General features: G+C 43.3%; 1 protein-coding gene across 1 annotated transcript in view; it reads right to left on the bottom strand.

Annotated features, from left to right (window-relative positions):
- Positions 1-17,332, bottom strand: part of LOC105522490 (transformation/transcription domain-associated protein-like) — a gene marked incomplete at its 3' end in the record, with an annotated part of 51,169 nt that overhangs the window by 32,944 nt on the left and 893 nt on the right. The window contains exons 3-8 of the mRNA XM_011957015.1: positions 15,021-15,181; positions 14,253-14,302; positions 5,715-5,825; positions 3,876-3,980; positions 2,534-2,617; positions 593-649 (exon numbers count right to left, since the gene is read on the bottom strand). Of these exons, the coding sequence (XP_011812405.1) occupies positions 593-649; positions 2,534-2,617; positions 3,876-3,980; positions 5,715-5,825; positions 14,253-14,302; positions 15,021-15,120 (507 nt within the window). The remainder of the gene's footprint in view (positions 1-592; positions 650-2,533; positions 2,618-3,875; positions 3,981-5,714; positions 5,826-14,252; positions 14,303-15,020; positions 15,182-17,332) is intronic.

Raw genomic sequence — 17,332 nt, 5'->3', positions numbered from 1 at the left:
CTGCCAAAAAAAAAAAAAAAAAGAATTATGATTCCCAGAAGAAGAGTCTGGAAGAAGCTGTTCTTCTGGCAAGAGTGTTTACTTCTAAGAAGGAGATGAGGAGATTTTCCTTTTCTACTCCACAAACCTGTATACTGTGGCACTGCTTGTAAGAGTTAATGAGATCGAAAAAAATGTTGGTAAAATTTTAAAAAAACACTAAAAATATACACCACCTCCCCAAAAAATCTTCAAGCCTATAAATTCAACCATCTTTAAAATGCACAAAGTGAAAAACAAAAGCAAAATTTCCATGTCAGTGGTTGCTTACAAGTAAATGAATTATGAAAAGTTTTTTTCCAAAATTGCTACAATAAAAATATATTGCCTTTATGTACAAAAAAAGTACTTACATGAAAGAGAGAAACTAAAAAAGCTATTGTTTTGAATGGCTGACTTATCAACCTAGCTTTTAACCATCACTAAACATTCCCCATTCTAAAATAATATCCCCTCCCCAAACACTATTTCTCCAACCCAAATGTTCTAAAGACTTTTTGGAATAAGGAAGTATAAACAAATGTAACTAATTAAAACCAAAGTGAAAACATACCACTACTTTTGGAAGCTCCTTGTAAATCTGTTTCACGAAATCCAGAAAATGATGAATCTAAAAAAAGCAGATACTTTCATTACAGGAAGATATTCATAAACAGAAAATACCTATAATAAATAAGAAAAGTTGTAATTGTCTTACTACATAAGAACTCATAAGAGAGGTAATGAAAATGGTGGGCTCAAGATACAAATAGGCAATGGATGTGAACAAACAAACAAAAAATAAGTAAATATAAAGTACTGATAAACAGAAAACAAGTTTCAGATTCAGGAAGAGCATACAGCTGAAAATTAAAATAAATGCCAGTTTTTGCCTTTCAAAAAACAGTAATACACATGCTTGACAGGATGGAATGAGAGACAGACTCTCATACTGTGGGACCATAAACTACTGAAACCTTTCTAGAAATCAGTTTAACACAGGAGCATTAAAACTTCAATGCTTCTGCCTTGGTAATTCTCCTACAAAGCTAGTCTATGAAATAATTTGAAACAAAGGTGTTCCATAATAATCATTAAAATAAGAAGTGTGAAATACCTTCAATATCCAGAAATAAGGACACTCATAAGAAAGAATACTCTGTACCCATTAAAAAATAATTGTGGCTGGGTACATGGCTCATGCCTACAATCCTGACACTTTGGGAGGCCGAGACTAGAGGATCACTCGAGGCCAGGAGTTTTAGACCAGCCTGGGCAACATAGAGAGACCCAGTCTCTACAAAAAAAAAATTTTTTTTAATCGTATACAGAATTTTTTATGACTGTGAAAATGCTTACACTTAAAGTGATCAAGCTATACGATGTTACATACAGTATTACCACAATTACGCAGAAAATATACAAACACATTAAGGTGAGAAAAAGGAAAGAAAAGGCCAGGTGTGGCAGTTCATGCCTGTAATCCCAGCACTTTGGGAGGCTAAGGTGGGCGGAACACATGAGGTCAGGAGTAACAGACCAGCCTGGCAACATGGTGAAACCCCATCTCTACTAAAAATACAAAAAAAAAAAAATTAGCTGGATGTGGTGGCATGAGCCTGTAGTCCCAGCTACTCAGGGAGGCTGAGATAGGAGAATCGCTTGAATCCGGGAGGCAGAGGTTGCAGTGAGCCGAGATTGTGCCGCTGCACTCCAGCCTGAGTGACAGAGGAAGACTCATCTCAAAAAAAACAAAAAACAAAAAAAAAAAAAAAGAAAGAAAGAAAAAGAACAGGAAAGAAAATCACCAAGATATAAAATCCTGTTTTTGAGATGGCAGGAATCCTATTTCATCTTTATGCTTTTAATTTCTATTTTAAGTAATTTAATTCAATAAATAATTTTTAATTGTAATAAGTAATTTAATTTCTATATTAAATCATCTGTAACAAGCACTTACTTAGATTATCATCAGAGAAGATATAATTATGGTAAATGTATACTTGCTGCTTACTGTATAGGTAGATGCCAATCTACCTATACAGTAAGCACTCTGCTAAGAACTTTAAATTGTATGCCTAATTCCTCAAATGACATTTTAAGGATGTCATTTTACAGAAAAATTTCTAAAAGGTTACAAACTTAACCAGTACCACACAGCTACTGAATTGCAGAGGTGAGATTCAAACCCGGCTCTGGCTTCAGAGCCCACATCTTAATCCCTGTACAACATAAAATGACTTGTACATCATATGCATAAATACCAGAACAGCCCAAATAACCTGTCAGTTTGGTCATTTAATACATTTCAACTACGGAACCAATTTAGCAAAGTATTGATAAATACATTTTTTTAAAGTCAATATTAAACTCATAAAGAATTGCCCCAAACTTAGGCTATATTTCTACACTTGAAAACAGCATGTGTTCAGTCAACTTTGAGAAAGCAAAAAAATTCACAGAAGGAACATGCTGACACACTTTATAAATGCTATCAGGATTTTAAACAACTTACTTCTTGTGTGATCGGTGGCCTGAACTGTTTGTGTAGCTCGATAATTATTCTTAGACAAATAAGAACATTTTCTTCATTTTCCGTCTAAAAAAAAGCATTTAAAGAAAGTTGTACTTCTGACGACTAGCTTTAAAGGCTAATTTTCTAAACAGTTTCTGCACACACACTTTCCATCAACCAGCTTCTATTGGATTTGCTGAAAATTTACCAGCTCACGGAACACAGTTGTTCCAGAGAGAAAGCTTCGTGCGCCACAAGAAGGGAATCTCACCAGCCAGCTCTGCATGAGTAACCTGGACAGGGGCTTCACTGGCCTTCATGGCAAGTGGCACCAGGAGCTAAGGACTTCCTGGCCCAAATGACACTTTCCGTTGTTGGACAATATTGTGAAAAGACCAGTAAAGAATTATTGGGCAAGCACCATGGACTGGACCCTGTGCTAAGCACCTTACAAATGCTCTGTGAGGATGGGGTTCCATCGACATTTGACCTGTGAGGGAGCAAAATCTCAGGGGTTAAGCAATGTGGCTGGCATGACACAGCAACAAAGTGTCCCAGCCAAGACTGAATCCAAGCTCAACTTTCCAAGAAACCCAGAAACACGACTGAAATCTAAGTACATCAAGACTGAGAGGGCGAGGTGGCTCACGCCTGTAATTAAGCACTTTGGGAGGCCAAAGCAGGTGGATCACGAGGTCAGGAGTTCAAGACAAGCCTGACCAACATGGCGAAATCCTGTCTCTACTGAAAATACAAAAATCAGCTGGGCGTGGTGGCACGGGCCTGTAATCCCAGCTACTCAGGAGGTTGAGGCAGGAGAATCACTTGAACCCGGGAGGCGGAGGATACAGTAAGCGAAGATCACACCACTGACTCCAGACTGAGCGACACAGTGAGACTTCATCTCAAAAAAAAAAGACTAAGAGAAGCAAGAAAATAATTTTGGAGGTGCCAGATGGATTCGCCCTAAGGATGTCAGATACTCTTTATGAGCATCTACTAGATGTAATGCGCTGCACTGGAGATACACACGGAAAGAACAATGCAAGCGAGCCACTCACTGGGCGTCTGTGGGCCCAAACCTGGCTCACCGTCCACAACCGTTTCAAAGATACCACTATGTCTAGCCAGTTCCTCAGTTAACTCGATGATTTTCAATTAAGTAAACTTTCTGAGTGGAGGAAATGGGGGAAAAGGGACATTAAGAAAAAGTTTTACTCCTGTGACTCGGAATTTGGGCAAAAGATAAAACACTTGTATAATGTTGAAATTTACCATAAAAAAAAAATCAGTGAAAGTTTTACATGTGGCTATACGACAAGAATGAATTCTCAAAAGTTACCTCTAAAAAGCGAAACATCACAGACAAAACATTTTTTGTGTGAGGACGAAGATGTTCGTTGGTTGGTATTCTATGAATTATTTCAAGTACTAGCTTCCGCAGTTGCTGGCAAGAAAAAATAAATAAATGCAAGGATAAAAATACTTCCAAGCGTTCCAAATTAATTATCTTACACTCTGCAAGTGTCACACAGCTGTTTACACCCAGCACTAGCAACAAACCACCATCCTACAAGATGGACCCAATTTTTGAAACAGTCCTAGAAACTACTTAAATGTAACCCAAAGTAAGCACTGCAGATGATCATTTTCAGTATTTCTACAACTCTGTACCGACTCTTAATCAACTAAGCCAATTTCTCCTCTTCCATGGCTTATCAATAAGTCCAACAGACGGACACTGGTGTATGAACATGGAGTCCACTGAAGATAAAAGAGCAAAACACAAACTGAACATAGTTTGGGATCTCCCCTTACCATCTCGCATTAGCTTCCATAATGCTACGACCAACCACCTTTGGCCCAAGGACTAGTTACATCATGAGCTGTGCTAAGCTTCTGCAATTCTGGCTGTGGAGCTGACAACTAAAACCTCAAATACATAAGGTCTTGCACCAGTATGATATAAAAATGCTTTATTTACTAAGAAGCTGGTGTTATGGGAATGTTTTTTAAAAGTTATTTTTAAGAACTACATGCTGAAATATTTATAGAAAAAGTGGTAGGCCGGGTGCAGTGGCCTGTAATCTCAACAATTTGGGAGGCCGAGGTGGGTGGATCACCTGAGGTCAGGAGTTCGAGACCAGTTTGGCCAACATGGTCTCTACTAAAATACAAAAATTAGCCGGGCATGGTGGTGTGCGCCTGTAATCCCAGCTACTTGGGAGGCTGAGGCAGGAGAATTGTTTGAACCTGGGAGACAGAGGTTGCAGTGAGCTGAGTTCGTGCCACTGCACTCCAGCCTGGGTGACAGAGCGAGACTTTGCCTCAAAAAAAAAAATATATATATATATATATATGTATATACATATATATACACACACACATATATACATATATATACACACATATGTGTGTGTGTGTGTGTGTGTGTATATATATAATGGGACTATTTCTAAATGATCAAGGCAGGGAGGTACAAACAGTGTATTGGGGGTGTGTGGATAAAACAAAATTGACCATGAGCTATAAGAACTGACATTAGGCTAGGCGCAGTGGCTCACACCTGTAATACCAGAGTTTTGGGAGGCTGAGGAAGGAGGACCTATTGAGCTCAGGAGTTCAAGACCAGCCTGGGCAACAGAGTAAGACACCCACTCTCCACAGAAAATTTTTTTAAAATTAGCCAGGCATTGTGGCGCACACCAGTAGTCCCAGCTACTGGGCAGACTGAGGTGGGAGGATCACCTGAGCCCAGGAAGTCAAGGCTGCAGTGAGCTGTGATGGCACCACTGCATTCCAGCCTGGGTGTCAGAGTGAGACTTTGTCTTTAAAAAAAAAAAAAGAAATGACATTAATAAGATAATAAGATTGGAGTTGGGCAACAGGTATGGGAGGGGTCATTTCTTCTTCTGTATACATTTGCACTGGTCTATAACAAACAGTGTACACACATACGACATCAGTTGGCAAATGTGAATAATATAAATTGTAAGAGACGTCCCAGACAAAAATCAAACCAAGACATGTAACTGAGGAGGCAGCGGTCTTGAAAAAAGTTAGCCATATGTGATAAAACCTCTTTCATTTTTAAGTGGAACCGTAAATTTTCTGAGTTAATTCGTAACCGGTCACAATCCCAAAGCACCCTTGTCTTCTCAGTAGTATTTTTTTACATTACCTGTGCTGGTTTCTCCTGAAGAAACTGAACTTCTCCATCTTGAAGAAATGTAAGGAATCGAGGGATGATATGTTCTAGGAATGTAGAATACTGAGGAGATGACGTGACATTCTAATTGTGCAAAAATAAAAGAAGACCCCATTCAGTTATGTGTACGTATCTTCATTTCAAATTCGCTCAATATAATAACTAACTGCAAAGGAATATAAAACATTTTAGCCAAAAGCAAATTTGTGCTATTGTATTATTTAGTAATAACATAATTTTAAATTAGGATGGTTGTATTTATGAAATCCAATTCAGGAGAACTAAATGCTAACTTTTACTATTAAAATTAGAAATACCAATGCTTTGGGAAATGCTGAACCTGGAACCCATTCTAGCTTGGCTCTGCCACAATCTAAGTATGAAACCTCTACGAAGTTACTTAGCTTCTACGTCTCAGTTTCTTGATCTGGAAAAATGAAGAGACTGAGCAAACTAACATATTAGTTAGATGTATATTCATTATGTACTCATTAGATGTATACTAATTACATTATAATCTAATCCATTATTGATCCTAGTACTGATTTTAAAAGGAGAATAGGAAGGGCTGGGCACTGTAGCTCATGCTTGTAATCCCACCACTTTGGGAGGCCGGGGCAGGAGGATCGCTTGAGCCCAGAAGTTCAAGACCAGCCTGGGCAACACAGCAAGACTCCATCTCTACAAAAAAAATTTTTAAAAAGCTGAGAATTGTGGCACGTGCCTGTGCTGTGGTCTTAGCTACTCAGAGAGCTGAAGTAAAAGGATCACCTCAGACTGGGGGTTCAAGGCAGCAGTGAGCCATGATGGTGCCACTGCACTCCAGCCTGGGCAACAGTGTGAAATCCCATCTCTATTTAAAAAAAAATAAAAAATAAAAAGAGGAGACTAGGAAATAAAACTATAAAGTGAAGATACTAGGGCAGTTTCTGGATCCCACTTAGGAAGTAAAAACTTTGGACAGTTACCTAAACTCTCTGAAGATGTTATTTCCCGCCTTCCTTACAGGACTATTGTGAAGACTGCATGAGTTAATACATGCAAAGTTTATGAAGTTTCTAACACTGCCTACGGGAAATGCTCGTAAGTGTTGTGCTGTTACTTACAGAGCACTTATGTGCCAAATACTGTGTTGTGTGCCTTTTAGTCTTTCTCATTTAGTCTGAGATGGGTATTATCTCTAAGATAGGTATTATCTCCATTTTACAGATAAGGAAAGAGAATCTAAAGGTTAAGTTTTCAAAATGGGCACACTGGCTGGTCTGTAGTCCCAGCTACTCAGGAGGCTGAAGTGGGAAGATCACTGGAGTCCAGGAATTCCAGGCCAGCCTGGGCAATATAGCAAGACCTCATATCAAAAAAAAAAAAAAGGTAAAGTTTTGGAAGTGGATTCAAATCAAGTATATCTAACACCCAAATTCTTTTTCTTGTTTAATGCTTCACTTATTCATTCAACAAATATTTACTGAACTCCTATCATGTACTCAAAAGGGATAAAATAGTGAAGAGAACACATAATATTCATGTCATCAGAGACGGGGGAGGCAGCAGCAGAAGTAAGACAGGTATCAAACAAAAAGACTAAGGATACAGAACCATGAGGGGGGTTGTGTCAACAACTAAGGGAACATATAACTATGAGACATCATTTACTAAATGTAACCAAGCGCGGAGGACACCTTCCTGAAGAAGTGACACTTAACACTAAAACTTAAAAGGCAAGTAGGAGTTACCCATGAAAAGGCAGAAAAGATTCTAAGAAAAGCATATGCAAAGGCACAAAATCAAGCGAAAGCACGAGTGTAAAAGGCATAAACAGAGTTCAGCATCTTGGAGAAGGAAACAGAAAAGAGTTCAACTTTTAAGGTTTTTTTGAGACACTCACACTGTCGCCCAGGCTGGAGTACAGTGGTGTGATCTAGGCTCATTGCAATCTCTGCCTCCAGGATGCAAGCAATTCTCCTGCCTCAGTCTCTCGAGTAGCTGGGACTACAGGCATGCACCACCACACCTGGCTGTTTTTTTGTTTTTTTTTTTTAAGTGGAGATAGGGTTTTCACCATGTTGGTCAGGCTGGTCTCGAACTCCTGATCTCAGGTATCCATCTGCCTTGGCCTCCCCAAGTGCTGGAATTACAGGCATGAGCCACCACACCTGGACTGGAATTCAACTTTATTTATTTATTTTTTTTTGAGACAGTCTCGCTCTGTCGCCCAGGCTCGAGTGCAGTGGCGTGATCTCGGTTCACTGCAAGCTCCGACTCCCGGGTTCACGCCATTCTCCTGCCTCAGCCTCCCAAGTAGCTGGGACCACAGGCGCCTGCCACCACACCCCGCTAATTTTTTGTATTTTTGGTAGAGACGGGGTTTCACCGTGTTAGCCAGGATGGTCTCAATCTCCTGAACTCAGGTGATCTGCCCACCTCGGTCTCCCAAAGAGCTGGGATTACAGGCGTGAGCCACCACGCCCGGCCTGGAGTTCAACTTTTACCATCAGGAGTCTGACAAGCTGGTGAGAACAGACACCTGGGCGGTTAAATGTGGGGCTAGAGAGAAAGATCTGGAGTTGTCTATCATATTATGCAATTTCAAAAGAGGGGTCTGTAAAGGAAGGACAGTGAAACAGTCAAAAATCAGAAAGCAGTATGGAGCAAGGAAAGAAAACCACTGCGGGTTGTTTTGTTTTGTTTTGTTTTGAGACGGAGTTTCACTCTTTTCGCCAGGCTGGAGTGTAATGGCACCATCTCGGCTCACTGCCACCTCCGCCTTCCAGGTTCAAGTGATTCTCCTGCCTCAGCCTCCGGAGTAGCTGGGATTACAGAGCCCACCACCATGCCCGGCTAATACACCTAAGCACCTGTCTCCTGAGCCAACCTGGTGTAGATTTCTGGGGCCTCCACTCACACAGAACGCTGTATGGGAGGCGGCCCCAGGAATGTGCCGAAACCAAACAGCTTCTCTCTAAGCATTCAGTGAATGTGTCGGGCAGAAGAACTGTGTTTGGCACCTTTCATCCCTAAAGGTTAAGACTTTTGATGAAACACCCACAATCAAGGATTCAAGGAAAAGAGGGAGAAGATTCATGCTGGAATACTGAACTAACTGCCAGGTTACCAAGAAGTCAAATATATTTGCATATAAGTCCATATTAACTACTGATTACACAGCTTTCAAATATCTGCATTTCAAATTTCTCCAATAAGGCTGGGCACAGTGCCTCATGCCTGTAATCCTAGCACTTTATTTAGAAGGACAAGGTGGGACTATCGCGTGGGCCCAGGAGTTCAAGACCAGCTGGGGCAATATAGCAAGACCAGTGTCTAAAAAAGAAAAGAATTTCTCCAGTTAAAACAATTCACTCAAGCTGGGCATGGTGGTGCCCGCCTGTAGTCCCCGCTACTCGGGAGCTGAAGCAGGAAGATCATCTGAGCCCAGGAGTTCAATGTTGCGGTATGCTAGGATAGCACCTGTGAATAGGTACTATACTCCATAGCAAGACCCTGTCTCTAAAAAAAATTTTTATAATTAAAAAAAGATTCATTCAACAAGCTGCCTGGTTATTCTGCAAGTATCTCAACTCAGCCACCAGCTTTTTGATCCAGAAAAATTGTTCACGTGATTCCTAACCTGAAGGTTTGTCTTGAAAGATGGCCCATTTAATAATGAAGCTGTAAGACTCCTGAAATCACTGGGAGTTTTTAAAATTTCACTCACCTCATTTACACATTTTTCTGGGGTGGTAGTAATTTAGAGAACTGCTTCTTTTTTTTTCTTTTTTTTTTGAGACGGAGTCTCACTCTGTCGCCCAAGCCGGAGTGCAGTGGCACTATCTTGGCTCACTGCAAGCTCCGCCTCCCGGGTTCACGCCATTCCATTCTCCTGCCTCAGCCTCCCGAGAAGCTGGGACTACAGGTGCCCGCCACTGCGCCCGGCTAATTTTTTGTATTTTGAGTAGAGACAGGGTTTCACCGTATTAGCCAGGATGGTCTCGATCTCCCGACCTCGTGATCCACCCGCCTCGGCCTCCCAAAGTGCTGGGATTACAGGCGTGAGCCACCGCGCCCGGCCAAAAACTGCTTTTTGATGGTCATTCTAGTATTTAATTCTCTGAAGAATTCAGTCACCTGAATTTCATTTAAGGTAAATGTTGATATACAGATTGCAAAAGTCATTACTTGGAAAAGCCCTAACTATACTGCCTCGCAGATACAGATATATATATATATGTAGATTATATATTTATATATGTAATATTATATATATGTAATATTTTGAAACAGTGTCTCGCTCTGTTGCCCAAGCTGAAGTGCAGTGGCATGATCTCTGCTCACTGCAACCCCTGCCTCCCAGGTTCAAGTGATTCTCTGCCTCAGCCTTCCGAGTAGCTGGGACTACAGGCCAGGCATGTGCCACCATGCTCGGCTAGATTTTTGTATTTGGAGACAGGGTTTCATCATGTTGGCCAGGTTGGTCTCGAACTCCCGGCTTCAAGTGATCCACCCGCCTCAGCCTCCCAAAGTGCTGGGATTACAGGCGTGAGCCACCACACCCAGACTTGCCCCACTAACTTTTAGTTGTTAATCAATGCATCTGAGACCAAAAGCCAGGAAGGAGGTAACCTGATAACTGCAAATCCTAAAAAGGAGAATAAAGTCTCAGAACCTCAAAAGGGTCAGATATTTACAGATATTTAATCCAGATAGCCGTATGTCCACGCTCGGAGCCCTGACTCAAGGGCTTGTTCCTGCACGTTCACAGACTGCCCATTTCAGCCTCTCCAACAAACCTGCCAGGACTATGGTTCTCTCAGATCAGTTCTTCCAACAAAATGCAGAATGCAGGCATATCCTCTTCTGCCTCTCACCTTTTTATAAATATATGTATTTTTTAAACAGCTTGTTTTAGCAGCTTGGGCAGAAGAGAAAGCTCTTTAGCTAGATCTCTAAATATCTCAAGGTTTTTTTCTAGCCCAGCTCAAGGCAACAAGTCCTTGAAAATATCTATTAAAAAAAAGCTAAAATACTGTCCATTAGTACAGATAGTAGGGTATTTGAGTTAACCCCACCAGCATGTATTTAACGTTTATTAATACAAAAAACCTTATGGAAGCTAGGGAACATTTTCTCTATTGTTCTTAGATTATTATCCTCACATTTTAAAAAAGAAACGTTGGCTGGGCGCAGTGGGTTACACCTATAATACTGGCACCTTGGGAAGCCAAAGCAGGAGGTTTGCTTGAGCCCAGAGTTCGACCAGACTGGGCAATATAGCGAGATCCTGTCTCTTTCTCAAAAAAAAAAAAAGAAAGAAAGAAAAATTAGCCAAGCATAGTGTCTCACACCTGCAGTCCCAGCTACTCAGGAGGAACACCTGAGCCCAAGAGTTCAAGGCTGCAGTAAGCTGTGATTGCACCACTGTACGGCAAGACCCCATCTCTTAAAATTTTTTTTAATCAAATAAACAATAAAAATCGGAAACATGATCCTTTTGTAGTTTGTAAGCATGATGATTGGGGTTTGACGCTTATGTGTGAGACGTGCCTCCCTTAAATCTTGTTATGATGTCAGCACATTACCCATCTGATGTCAAAAAAATAAGTAACAAATATGACTTTCTCATCTGTCTATGAGACTAACTGGTACCCAGGTGAACCAAAGAGTTGGACAAAATACAAGATAACTTTTTTTCAGGTGTTGGATTAGGGACAATATCGGAGCATGACTCCCAGGAGAACGGAAATTCACATGCTGAGCCCCATGACCACCATGGTTCTCTGCCTAGGTACGATTTTCCAACTGGAGTTCAGCAAGCTGGGTCCAAGCAGGGGTCACAGCCTGCTGAGCTGAGGAGTAAAATCCTTAGTGTTTAGGAGAACTAAAGTGGCTGGAATCTGCAGGGCATAGCACCAGAGAAAAGCAAACCACAGAGCAGGCCTCCAGTGAAGCCAGCTGAGGGCTGGACTGCACACACACAGGGTGACACTGCCTGAAGCTCACCACAGTGTACCTGCTTCAAGACTGAGAGATGCGGCCGGGCGTGGTGGCTCACGTTTGTAATCTTAGCACTTTGGGAGGCCAAGGTGGGCAGATCGCCTGAGGTCAGGAGTTCGTGACCAGCCTAGGCAACATGACGAAACCCCATCTCTACTAAAAATATAAAAATTAGTGGGTTGTGGTGGTGCACACCTGTGGTCCCAGCTACTCCAGAGGCTGAGGTGGGCCCAGGAAGTTGAGACTGCAGTGAGCTGTGACCGCACCACTCTACTCCAGCCTGGGCGACAGAGGGAGACCCTATCTTAAAAAAAAAAAATTGCAAGGTGAATGAAGATACCATACATCTAGCAATGTTAGAGAATGCTGGATTTCAAGCCTAGCCGGAGTGCAAAGACCTACTTAACATCTTAATAACATCCCAGAACTCACACATCCAGCTAGACCACGTCCTAGAATATGGCCTATTCTAGACCAACGCCAACAAAGCCTAAAATCAGCCTCTGATGAGATCCAAAGGCAGAATTTGAAGGTTGAATCCCACCAAGTTAGAGACCTGGGAAAAACCTTGGGCCATCCACAGATCCTCCCCAAAGCATAAAACCAATCCTATGCAAATTCAGTGGGATCAGCTGGTAACTGAACTGCCTACTACGACAAAACACTGACATTCTTCAGAGGGAGATACCAGGATCTAGAGTCCCTACGATGTCTCACATATAATGTCCACTGTACAGTAAAAAAATTACTAGACGGTTGGGAACAGTGGCTCACATCTGTAATTCCAGCACTTTAGGAGGCTGAGGCAGGAGTTTGAGACCAGACTGGGCAACATGGTGAAACCTCATCTCTACAAAATACACAAAAATTGGCCAGGTATGGTAGTGCATGCCTGTAGTCCCAGCTACTCAAGAGGCTGAGGTGGGAGGCTCACCCAAGCCCAGGAGGTTGAGGTTGCTCTGAGCCGAAATGGTACCACTACACTCCAGCCTGGGTGACAGTAAGACCTTGTCTCAAAATATATAAAATATATAAATTACTAGACAAGGAAACAGGATAATGAGGCCCACAGCCAATAAAAATTGACCTTCATATAGCCCAAATGTTGGCTTTAATACATGAAGATTTTAAAACAGCCCTCAGACAGGAAGTGTGTTCAAAACATAAAAGAAAAATATGGTCTTAATAAATGAGGATGGGGAATCTGCAGATAAATGAAATCTATAAAGAACCAAATGGAAATTCTAGAACTGAAAGCACAATAGCTAAAATTTTTAAAAATACAAAACATAAACTGAAATTCTAAGAAAAACCCAGCAGGCTGGAGATAACAAAAAAATTCTCAGAAGATCAACAGAAATTATCCAATCTAAAGGACAAAAAGAAAAAAGACTGAAGAAAAATGAAAAGTGTCTGAGGGACACGCAGTACGTATAAAATTGTAGGATATGTGGTCCACAAGAAAGAAAGTTCTTTCTTGATGAAGGTCACAGATGTTCTAATTAGCAGAACCAGAAATGACATCCAGATCTCATTGCATAGGAATATACCATCAAATTACCTGAACACAACAAATTTACAACATAAATCTGAGTGCATCTCGGCCAGGCACAGTGGCTCATGCCTGTAATTCCAGCACTTTGGGAGGCCAAGGCAGGTGGATCACCTGAGGTCAGGAGCACAAGGCCAGCCTGGCCAACATAGTGAAACCCCGTCTCTACTAAAAATGCAAAAATCAGCCCGGCACAGTGGTGCACACCTGTAATCCCAACTACTTGGGAGGCTAAGGCAGGAGAATCACTTGAACCCGGGAGGCGGAGGTTGCAGTGAGCCAAGATCACGTCACTGCACTCCAGCCTGGACAAGTCAGACTCCACCTCAAAAGACAATAAACAAGCCAGGTGAGATGGCTCACGCCTGTAATGCCAACACCTTGAGAGGTTGAGGCACGTAGATCACCTGTGGTCAGGAGTTCAAGGCCAGCCTGACCAACATGGCGAAACCCCGTCTCTACTAAAAATACAAACATTACCCGGGCGTGGTGGCAGGCACTATAATCTCAGCTACTCTTGAGGCTGAGTCAGGAGAATCGCTTGAACCTGGAAGGCAGAGGTTGCAGTGAGCCAAGATCACGCCACTGCACCCCAGCCTGGGCGACAAGAGCGAAACTCCATCTCAAACAAAAACCAAAAAAGAAAGAAACTAAACACAAGAATAATTTGAGTACATCCCAACAGGCATGGTAGCCTATAAGAGCTATCATATTTTAAAATGAAAAAATGTTGTTAAAACAACCAAAACAAAACTTATAACCCTCAACACGGTGTGGGGTTCGCTATCATTAGTGTGAAGATGGAAAACACTATGTACAAAGTTTCAAATGTCAGTTTCGAAATATAATAAATTACTTGAACAAAGACAATGATCTTTGAGTTGCTAGTAAAAAGACTGACAAAGCAGGAACAGGAAAGTGCATGACAGTGTTTACCTCAAAATGAAAAATACAAAATATAATGCTCATACCTCAAAATTTTCACTAACTTCTTGCATCATTTTCAACTTCGTTTCATCAGCTGTGAATGGCAATACAAGCATCAGGTCATTGAAATTATGTTAAGGAAATTATGTTAATGCAAAACTTGGATTTAGTAATTTAAGAGAAGCAATCAGATCTTATCAGTTTGACTGTCATGGCCTAATAGAAGGCACATAGCTAGTTCCCTATAACCAGTCACACACATTTGTACTCCCAGACATACACGTGCATGCACTCACAAGCATATACATACACACAAACATAGACACACGTGCCTCTTTGGGGCTCCAGCCAGTATTACTCATCACTTTGCTTCTCTACAAGGTAGAGAAAAGGAAAACGAGAATAAAAGTTAATGTTACAATTAATCTTAAAGTGCACAACATTGGAGCTGAGATGGATGTGTCATATTTATGCATTTCTTTCTTTCTTTTTGAGAGAGAATCTCGCTCTGTCACCCAGGCCGGAGGGCAGTGGCGTGATCTCGGCTCACTGCAACCTCTGCCTCCTGGGTTCAAGCGATTCTCCTGCCTCAGCCTCCCAAGTAGCTGGGACTACAGGCGTGAGCCACCACGCCCGGCTAATTTTTATACTTTAGTAGAGACAGGTTTCACCACATTGGCCAGGCTAGTCTCAAATTCCTGACATCAGGTGATCCACCTGCCTCGGCCTCCCAAAGTGTTGGGATTACAGACGTAAGCCACCACGTCCGGCCTTGTTTATGCATTTCTTAACGACAAAAATGATCAACTCACGTGTATTCACATCTGTGAGAGCTGCCACGAACTGAAGGTACTTTTTCATCAAAGTGGTCTGGTCAACCACCGTGGCCCCCTGTGTTGCAACAAATGCCATTTTTCTTTTAGGCTGGTTTGCTTCTCAAGAGAAAAGTATCAGGTCCATGAGTTCAACCAGCCTGTGAAAAGAGGCATAGAGTTAGTCAACTTACGGAGGGCACAGGATCACAATCTCTGTGAAAATCTTACCTAAATGCCTATATAATCAATACGCTTTCATCTTAATCCAGAACCTAACACTACTCCTTCTGGTTTTTTGAATATGAAGTTTACCCATTTTGTCTATTAATTTTGAAACATGATTTTTCTACGCCGATACTTTTCTTTCCTATGGTATTTCCTCTTTCCCTGAGTCAGTGGTTGGCAAACGTTTTCTGTAAGGAGCCATATAGTAGATATTTTAATCTTTGTGGCCACACAGTCTGTCACAACTACTCAGCTCTGCTATAACCAGAAAGCAGTCACAGACAGACAACATGTAAATAAATGAGTGAGGCTGTGTTCCAATAAAACTTTATTTATGGACGCTGAAATCTGAATTTCATATAACTCTCATTTACCATGAAATATCCTTCCTCTTTTCCCCAGCCATTTAAAAATATAAAACCATTCTTAGTTCATGGGCGGTATAAAACAAGGCAGCAGGCCAGGCGCGGTGGCTCACGCCTAGAATCCCAGCACTTTGGGAGGCCAAGGCAGGGAGATCACGAGGTCAGGACTTCCAGACTAGCCTGGGCAACATGATGAAACCCCATCTCTACTAAAAATACAAAAATTAGCCAGGCATGGTAGCGGGCACCTGTAATCCCAGCTACGCGGGAGGCTTGAGACAGCAGAGTCACTTGAACCCGGGAGGTGGAGATTGCAGTGAGCCAAGATTGTGCCATTGCACTCCAGCCTGGGCAATAGAGCAAGACTCAGTCTAGGGAAGAAAAAAAAAAAAAAAACCCAAGCAGCAGGCTGGATCGGGGCAACCTTGGTTGTACGTGTGACTGGTTTCCAAACTTCAGCCGGCATCAAAATCCTCAAGTGCCAAAGGTGGGCTCCCAAGCAGCACCCCTCCAGACTGTGGTTATGTGAGGGGCACGGGAAACTATGAATTCTGTTTGTAGCTGGCAGACAGTAGGTACTCAACGGCTGCTCCCAGCTGACACACAGATGGAGACTTGGTTTCCATTTTAACAGGTGCCACAAAGTATCCCGAGAAGCTGGTGAAATAAGTTGCTTTTACCCCTCCTCCTTGCATAATCCCGCTCTGCACTAAGAGGCAGTTTCACGGCTTCCTTTTCTTTCAACAGACACACCAGGACCTCCTCTGCAGGCCTACCGGATACACTGCTTTGCAGCGGACACAGGTGACACCAGAGAGCTTCTTCCGGCCACTCTCTCCTAGACACCAAAAACCCTTCTTCCATGCAGAGAGCATGCCCACAGGTGTCCCACAACAAGCCCACTAGAAGCCCCAGCCTTCTGGCTCCAGGTAGAAAAAGCCACGAAGGAAACCAAGGCGGGGGAGTGTGTCATGCCCTGCTAGGGCACCTGGCAACTGCCTGTTTCAGGTGACACCCCCGCCCCAAGACAGAAGACCCCACACCCCCTTCCCCATCTCCATCGGGCCAAGACATGGGGGTCTCGGGCCTCTCCCTGCCCATCCCCAACCCAGGGTACCCAAGACTCGGGGGTCACAGCCTCTTCCTGCCCATCCCCATCCCAGGGGACCCAAGACTCGGGGTCACGGCCTCTCCCTGCCTAAGAACCTCCCTAGTCCTGTCCAAACTTCCCCCTTCCCACGGAAGTCGTCAACTCTTCCATTTCCCGGGGTCCCGCGGAGCCTGGGGGCCTTGACCGGGGGGAAACGCCCCCATTCCGCGTGTCTGAGGGAAAGTAACTTCACCACCCCGAACGCCGAGGGCCCAGGATGGGCTGGCGCCGCACCCGCTCCCACTCCCGGGGACAAAACGACCCCGCCGCCCCTAGACCCCGCCGAGCCCTGCCTGAGGCGGCGCCGCCGGGCCAGAGGGGGCGCTGTGGTCGCCGCTACCTTCTCTCCCCTCGCCGGGCCTAACGAGCCCAGTGCCTGCGTAGAGGCCCGGAGGTGCCAGGTTGGCCGGGGGGCGCCTCCGGAGGGACAGGACCCCAACGTCCCACCCGATCTCTCAGCTCGCAAAGGGCCCTCCGGTTCCCTCCTTTTGTCGCCGTCCCTGGCGCTCCGCGAGCGCGTCCCAGGCCGAGCTACGGCGAGCGACGAGCGCCAATTCCCGCGCTCGCGA

Source organism: Colobus angolensis, unplaced genomic scaffold, assembly GCF_000951035.1.
Source record: "Colobus angolensis palliatus isolate OR3802 unplaced genomic scaffold, Cang.pa_1.0 Scaffold43, whole genome shotgun sequence".
NCBI classification, from domain to species: Eukaryota; Metazoa; Chordata; class Mammalia; order Primates; family Cercopithecidae; genus Colobus; species Colobus angolensis.
The sequence above is the reverse complement of the archived record's forward strand: the minus strand, read 5'-3'. Positions and strand labels throughout refer to the sequence as shown.